General features: G+C 36.2%; 2 protein-coding genes across 2 annotated transcripts in view; one reads left to right on the top strand and one right to left on the bottom strand.

The window, feature by feature from the left end:
- The window catches only part of ca4b (carbonic anhydrase 4b), a 7984-nt gene extending 6027 nt beyond the window's left edge, over positions 1–1957 (bottom strand). The window contains exon 1 of the mRNA XM_023400590.2: positions 96–1957. Within this exon, the coding sequence (XP_023256358.1) occupies positions 96–156 (61 nt within the window). The 5' untranslated portion in view covers positions 157–1957. The remainder of the gene's footprint in view (positions 1–95) is intronic.
- A 136-nt stretch (positions 1958–2093) lies between these two features.
- On the top strand, positions 2094–7340 carry LOC111650668 (dehydrogenase/reductase SDR family member 11-like). The gene is made up of 7 exons (XM_023400589.2): positions 2094–2349; positions 4086–4295; positions 4941–5035; positions 5653–5782; positions 6738–6830; positions 6945–7010; positions 7138–7340. Exons 1-7 carry the CDS (start codon positions 2218–2220, stop codon positions 7177–7179), a joined length of 768 nt encoding a protein of 255 aa, XP_023256357.1. The 5' UTR covers positions 2094–2217; the 3' UTR covers positions 7180–7340.
- The last annotated feature ends 697 nt before the right edge of the window (positions 7341–8037 follow it).

Raw genomic sequence — 8037 nt, 5'->3', positions numbered from 1 at the left:
CTTTTTTTTTTTTTATTTTTTTTTTTTTTTTTTTTTTTTAAATTTGTGTAATTTTGCAGAATTTTATTTTTTTTTTTATTCCTTATAGAACATACCTGCACCTGAGACAATCTTCATGGATGATGCAAACAAAACTAAAACACGTGCAAGCAGCATTGTAAATCTACTGCATCTGTCCGAGTCCAGTCTGTCTGCTCGGAACGTTTGATTAGAAGATGAAAAAGAGTTCAACCAGCCAGCCGGTTATAAGACAGGTAGGCCCACCTATCATTCCCGCCCACACCACAGGCTTCAGTTTTATGACCCCTGATTTTTGTGACTACTGATACATAGCAAACGCTGATATCTGACGACTCATATTCTCAAGATAATGATTGGACCCTTATTCACAGGGTTGACCTTGAAACACACAGTGTAAATGATGCAGTTTGATCAGGAAAATCACCACTGGATCAGATACTGTAAAGTGATTCGGGTGCAAAATGGATTTAATGATTTCTTAATGACAGACGATTGTCATGTACAATTACTTTATGGAATTCTGTTGCTACTGCTTTTAAGACTAATACTGCCAGTACTACATGTATGACTACTTCTGGTATTGCTCAGTGGTAGAAAGTAACTTAGTATGTTCACTGATCTCCATTACGTTTTGAGACACTTTTACTTTACTTGAGTATTTCCATTGTATGAAACTTCATGTTTCTACTCCACTGCACTGAACTTTTCACCCAGAGATAAACTTACTTGTTTCTTCTCGGTTTGACATAATCAACATATGATTATTTCATAAAAGTCTATGCATTGTTATAGATGAAACTACACAACAGTATATAAAATAGTTAAAATGATCTCCAACTCGACCAACTACAACATTAAAGTAATTAAACACAATTATTAATGATCCAATAATATAATAAATTAACACAGAGACAAGTCTGTATAATGAGTAGGTATGGGCATACTACAGGCATGCTTATTAAGAGTTTTTAGTTTTTGAGAAAGATATTTTTAATGCCCGACTCCAGGGTGCTCCACCAGACTCAAGGACACTGAGCAATATACTGTATATAAATATTACTGTGAGCAGCAGTTAACAATGTAGAAGTATGGGTGCTGAATTAAAGTATGAAAGGGTTAATATTATTTGGACAGTGTGTTTTCTTTTTTTGGATTTGTGATATTAAGAGGATCCTCATTAATCTTAAATGTTTTTTAATATCTTTATATATAACTGACACTAGTGCTGATATTTACCAACTGTCTATTTTTAACCTTTCTATTTTTGATAGGCCAGATTGTCTTGGATAATGTGGTGTGATATGGATGTTGCACGGATGATCATCACTCAAGATGCTTCATAACTCGGGCTCTGTGTATATGCAACTTTTGTGGCTCCTGATGAAGGCATGGATGGATTACTGTACCAGCTGACCCAGTGCCCAAGAGGTCAAAGGGGCCCCGGGCCAGAGCCTCTCTATGCAGTGACTTAATATTTCTTGCTTGAATGTCATAGAGCTCGGTTTTAAGACATAAATTACCACAGAGATACATAATGACTATTGAGAGACCTAAAACAACTACAGAGAGACCCAAAATTACTAAAAAGAAATGAAAAAGAATTGACCATAAGGAGACACAAAAGGACTCCAAAGAGACAAAGAAAAATTAATTTAAAAAGAGTCAAAATGACTAGAAAGACTACTGGAAAGAGAGGGAAAAGATGATCATGAAGAAACTCAAAACAACCAAAAAGAAACACAAAATGACCATAAAGAGACACAACAGTTATGAAAAATAGACATGAAAGAACCAGAAAGACATGCAAAACAAACAACATAAAACTAAACAAACAAAAAGTAATATGGGACCACCAGGAGGATGATAGGATGTGTGTGTGTGTGTGTGTGTGTGTGTGTGTGTGTGTGTGTGTGTGTGTGTGTGTGTGTGTGTGTGTTCATCATCTTGCCTGCTTAGTGATCTCTTCCTCCGAAGTACGCGCTTATGTGAAATCTTACAGTTGGTTGTTGTCTTGAACGCAGCACAGTGACTTCATTCGACGTTTGCGAAATTGAACCGCCTTCACCGTGCAGCGTTCAAAACTACCCGACTGTAGGACGTCGCGTAATAGGTTGTGCAGCCAATCTGTTTGTCGCTCTCGTCTTTACTGTGTGGTTTAGTATGTTAAAGTAGGTTACCGGTGTGTCGGAGGCTGTGATGGACCGCTGGAGAGGCAGAGTGGCTCTGGTGACCGGTGCCTCGGTCGGGATCGGTGCTGCGATATCCAGTGAGCTGGTCCGGAACGGTATGATAGTGATGGGCTGTGCCAGGGACGTCGAGAAAATACAGGTTTGCTGTGAAATTAAAATTGTATTTCTGCACTTTGGGGAAATAAAGGAATAGCTATCAAACTTTAGAACAAACCGATGTGACGCCAGCTGTTACTTAGCTAGCTAGGAGCTAAATGTCCTTGTCAATGGAAAACGTCAATGGAAAAGTGAAAGTAAGATAACGTTGAGTGAATGTAGCTAACTGTTGCAGGGGGTATTTGCTTTAGAGTTAAATAAATGAAAATACACTTTGTTTGTTTCCAGACAGCTTCTTTACCTTTTTTTTTTTTTTTTTTAACTATTGTAATCGTGTTTTAAAAATGAAGACTATTGGTTGGACTAAACAAACAGAGGAAGTGTCACTATTTCCTTAAAGTTTACAACGATAACAAGAAGATTATCAAAACATTATCCATAAGGAAAATAATTAGTTGTAGTCCTTTTCAGTTTATAAATCAGCTCCACCTCATTCTCTACCAGCCACAACAGTAAAATGCTTAGACAATAATGATATAAAAGTATAACAGTCACATGGGACACTTTTCTCTACAGAATAATAATTTCAGATACTTTTTTTGTTCATACTTGCATACGTAACTTTTCCAAAGCAGACTTGTAATGGCTTATAAATTAACTAAGATCAAAAGTTAACTAAAGTTCATGTTGAAGATTTTTTGGAGGCTGCACAAAACAAATATGGACTTCAAAATGATCTGAGTTATACAAATAATTTTCAGCTGTGTCAGTCTTATGTAAGCCACACAGGAAGAGTGGTAGCCGTTTTTTTTTTTTTTTTGGAATTTGTCCCATGCTCTCTGGTTAAACTTTAGTTTCCTGTAAAAACAAACCCTCATAAATAAAAATTCTTGTGTGTCAGACTTTGCTGTTAACTTGTCACAATGATGAAGATATTTTTTCTATTGAGAAACCTGTAGTTCAGGGTTTACTGCAGTATTTTATAGCAGAGCTGAGCCACCTTGCTTGAAACAAAGACTGCCTCCAATAATGAAATAAAACATGAACCTTTAAAAGAAAAGAGCCAGGGATGATGTTCTACACAGAAAATTGAGTGAATGTGCCCATTGCTTAGGTTCTCCATTTCTAACTAAAAACATCAAGAGATGAATTGTACCAAGACCTGAGTGACTTACCACCTCATTGGAGCAGTTTCCTGAGATTTAACTTGTATTAAATTCTGCAGAGTTAACATCAACAGTTTACATTACACATGGCATTGCATTTCCTTTTACATATCTGGAAAAAAGTAATAATTAGTTTAGCTCCCAGATTAAGGACTCTAAAAGTCAAATTACTCCATCACCTTTTCTTCAGATCCGGTGTAAAGTTTTTCCTTGATTAACACTTTTACAGTATTTTTTGTTCACGTCAAACTAAAACATCTGAATGGGAGGTTGGGTTGCTTGTGTGAACAACTAAAAACACCTTTATTTAACCTATTTAAAAGTAGAAAGGCTTCTGAAATATTAAAATGTTATGCTTTTCTCTGTTTTTTATCTTTATAAATTGATATAAAATGATGAGAACATGATTATCTTTAGACTGCAGAGATAGATATAATTTTTTTGTATTTTCTGACATTTTTGTGACATTATATAGACTTAACAGTTGATTGATTAATTGAGAATGATTGCCAGATTAATACATTAATATTGATATATTAATTGCTAATGATGCCAACTTCACAAATGTGATTATAAAGCTGATGGTCTGACATCTTTTTGGTTTTGATTTCAGAAATTGGCAGCCGAGTGTCAAACCGCAGGCCACAGTGGTGTGTTGGTGCCTTTCAAATGTGATTTGAGCAACGAGGAGGAGATTCTGTCCATGTTCTCTGCTATCAAAGCGCAGCACAGAGGTGTGGATGTGTGCATCAACAATGCTGGCCTGGCTCATCCAGAGTCGCTGTTAAATGGCAAAACCGATGGCTGGAAGAACATGCTGAATGTAAGAGCTTCGTATTTTTCCGGCCCCATGTCCGTCCGTATGCCACATTCTCATGACTGTGATATTTCAGTGAAACAAAACCTGTTTTTGGCCTCTTGAATGTGGTATCTCAAGACCGCCTTGTGGGGATTTTTTTAGATTTCATTCTCTTGGACTCAAAAATGAACTGATTACATTTTTTGGGCAAAGGTCAAAGTTGAAGGTCATGGAGACCTCATGTTCTTTTGAATGCAGAGCTTTAGTTAATGTTATTAATAACAACTATGCTTTTCCTACTATGGCGAGTCAAACATGACAGTATGTTAGGTCAGGAAATCTTCAGTTGATCAGATACATCAACCGCCACATAAAACAAATCACACTAATAAAAACTTGCAGCAAGTTGGACAATACATTTTTAAAGAGAAATACTGGGCCCAATATCAACAAATAAATAGTTAAATGTCCTACACCTTCAGGCTGACTCATTTATAGATTTTAAAACTAGTTTCCTTGTGCACAGGAAATGATGATCGCATGTGAAGGTTGTATGGATTATTATATTTCTGTGTAGAAAGGGACATTATGTCTAGAAGCCTTTATCTTAAAGTTATTAATGCAAGACTTTTTATTAACTTTTGACTTTTTCTGCTTGGTGTTTTGCAGGTCAACGTTCTTGCGTTGTCTATATGCACCCGTGAAGCATATCAGTCAATGAGAGAAAGAAACGTTGACGATGGGCACATCATAAACATAAACAGGTACGATGATGGTAGTGCTTGTGAAGCTCTGTTGATTTAATATTTCAACCCAACAATTAGTTTACAAAAAATCGTACTACGGTAGTCCATTGGCAACACTACTCAGTACAGCTGAGTACTATGAATAAAATATGTGAAAAATTAAAATACCCCAATATTACTTCAAATCCAAAACTCATCTCTGCAGTAAACAAACAACCCAAAATATTATTAAAATGATAAAATGTGCACAGATTATTAGTAAAATTAGTAAAATCACTAAATTATGCCCAATATAATACCACTAAAATATCAAAAATATTATCACAATGTCTAAAAAGAATAAATAAAATATGTGAAAACAAATCTGTAAAATGAAAAATCTCAAAAAAGTAAGAAAATGTCTGAAAATAAACTTTGTGTTTAATTCAGGAACTGTTTTAGCCTTAGCCCCAAGACAGTTTTGTGTCACACAGATTTTCTTGCATCACTTTGAAATAACAACTGAAAATAAAACTTTCAGGGATTTGTCAAACTTCACAAGTACTAGCGACAGAGATCATATCAGTACAAGCACTGTCGTTAAACGCTGGTGCTGACCTGGTTTCCTACAAATCACACATCTTCCTCTGTTGCAGCATGAGCGGACATCGTGTCATTCAGAGTGCTTTTACACATTTCTACTCCGCCACCAAGTACTCTGTGACAGCCCTGACCGAGGGCCTGAGACAGGAGCTGCGTGAGGCCAACACCCACATCAGAGCCACAGTAAGTATTTATTTATCTTTTTAGTCTTCACATCCAGTCCTCTGCATTGTGCTTCATTAAACAATTCAGATCTAGAACCAATCTGAGCCTCAAACCTACCACAAACCTTTTCCAGCTCCATGAGCACCATTAACATCATTAGGGCGTGTCACCCTGGTAACCAAGGAAAGACCTCTGTCTATCCGGAGCTTTATTATATGTGTGATAGAAACTATCACAACAGAGCCTGCTACGACCTGCCATTATAAGGCAAGGCAAGTTTATTTGTATAGTACCTTTTAACAACAAGGCATTTCAGGTAGCTACACATAAGACAGAACAACATTGAGGAAAGAGATAAAAGAAACACTCTTTTCAAGAAACTGTATTCGAGCACATTTTCATTGACATATGGCTGGTATGTCAGATGGGGATCAAGCCCTAGACTAACAAGTTCTTCGAAGTGATAATCTATGGCTCTGTAACTTGAGGGCAACGACTACTATTGACTATTGGGCTAACCTGAATCACATTTGCCATTCTGTCATTTCAGCAACTGTAGGAGCCTGATCTCTAAAAATACAAATAGCGCAGACAAACTCAACACTCGAGTTAGCTTCCAAGTCACAATTTTCACCTCAGAAATTTGAGGGACATTAATTAACAACGATATAATATAGCAACCAATTCTCCCTCTTTTGTTCCACCAATTGTTGTGAAAGGGTTTTAAGCATGCTAGATAAAGTTTTCCTACTGCTTACAGGCCACTTTCCGATACTTTATTTATCAAAGCAAAAACTACAAAAATCATTCAGCTCCATCACCGCTTAACATTTCTCTATTGCGCCTTTTTCTTGCTAGAGACTACCTTTACCTTGGTGGGTGCAATGGCATCAATAACATTTGTCGTTTTAGAATTTAAATTTGCAAAGCATTTCATAACATACCCATTTCTGGTAATACATTCCTTTTGCAGTGTATTTCTCCTGGTTTAGTGGAGACAGAATTTGCTCTGCGGCTCCACGGATACAATGCTGAAAAAGCTGCTACTGCGTACTCCAAATATGAGGTAAAAATATTATTCCCAAATTCCCAGAGTACTGTTGATCTAATTACTAGAATATAAAAAGTATCTGAACCATTATAACAGTCCATATCATTTCACCTTTCCCTTCTCTTTTAGCCTTTGAAAGCAATAGATATTGCAAATGCTGTTACGTACGTCCTAAGTGCCCCTCCCCATGTGCAGGTTTGTGATTTTCTGTCTCGTGTATATTTTAGTGCTTTCTATAGTGACTTATCATACACGTTTTTGACCTTTGCTCTTTTACTGTACATAATAAGATAATGAGACCTTCACATATCTTTTCTTTCAGATTGGAGACATTCAGATGCGACCTGTGGAGCAGGCGGTGTAGTGTTGCACCATGTGATGAGTTGGTGTACCAGCAAATTCTTCATCTGACTTTTGTATGACATTCGTGAAACAATTTACTTTATCTGCTCATGGAATAACTGGTTTCAAAGTTCATGCTGTAATTTACACTTAAAGAATAAAATGTCTGAATTGAAGATTCAATTTCTTCCATTTCAGCTTTATTTTTTACACAGAAGGAAATTTGATTTGTAGCCAGGAAGTAAACAAATAAAACACATGGATGCACCAATGACAATAACAATGTATAGCCACAAACATAAACACAATATAAACATAAGAAAACACAAATATTAAGAATGTAAAATATATATATTGAAATATAATATATAAATATTTAATGTTGAAATATCAGACAAAAAATGTGTGAGTTGTTGATCCAGACTAAAATAACTCAACTATTGTGTTAGGACAATATTTCTAATAAGTCTGAATCTAAAGTTGTTAAAATGCACACCAGCATCAGAGCTGCTGTTTTTTCTGCTGCATTTTCTGACCTGTTTAAATGTTTGTCAGATTCCAGTGACAGTGTACAGCCACATATCACTATATACTGAGCGGTATGGTCTGTGGTCAGTAGACCATAGATAAGAGACCTCACTAGCTGGCATAAGATTGGGTGTTTTCTTCTGCTTTTTATCATTTTCATTATTTTTTTGCATTAGTACTGTAGTTTGTCAGGTTGACAAACTATTTCTACAAGACTTTGTCCATTTTAATGGTTGATAACACATTACTGCATATTACCTTAGAATACTGGAGGTGTGTTTGGGGCAGTGCTCTTGGGTATTTGGTGAGGTGCGGTGTATTTTACACTGTGCAGCAGAATTTCTCCTGTTTT

This window comes from Seriola lalandi, unplaced genomic scaffold, assembly GCF_002814215.2.
Source record: "Seriola lalandi dorsalis isolate HSWRI2012SDOR001 ecotype SW California unplaced genomic scaffold, Sedor1 jcf7180002052685, whole genome shotgun sequence".
In the NCBI taxonomy this organism is placed as follows: Eukaryota; Metazoa; Chordata; class Actinopteri; order Carangiformes; family Carangidae; genus Seriola; species Seriola lalandi.
The sequence above is the reverse complement of the archived record's forward strand: the minus strand, read 5'-3'. Positions and strand labels throughout refer to the sequence as shown.

Excerpts from the sequence above, each read along its gene's own strand:
- LOC111650668 (XM_023400589.2), top strand. The coding sequence starts at position 2,218 with ATGGACCGCTGGAGAGGCAGAGTGGCTCTGGTGACCGGTGCCTCGGTC. Across the intron at positions 5,036-5,652 it reads CACATCATAAACATAAACAG|CATGAGCGGACATCGTGTCA; the intron begins GTACGATGATGG and ends CCTCTGTTGCAG. Across the intron at positions 6,831-6,944 it reads CTGCGTACTCCAAATATGAG|CCTTTGAAAGCAATAGATAT; the intron begins GTAAAAATATTA and ends CTTCTCTTTTAG.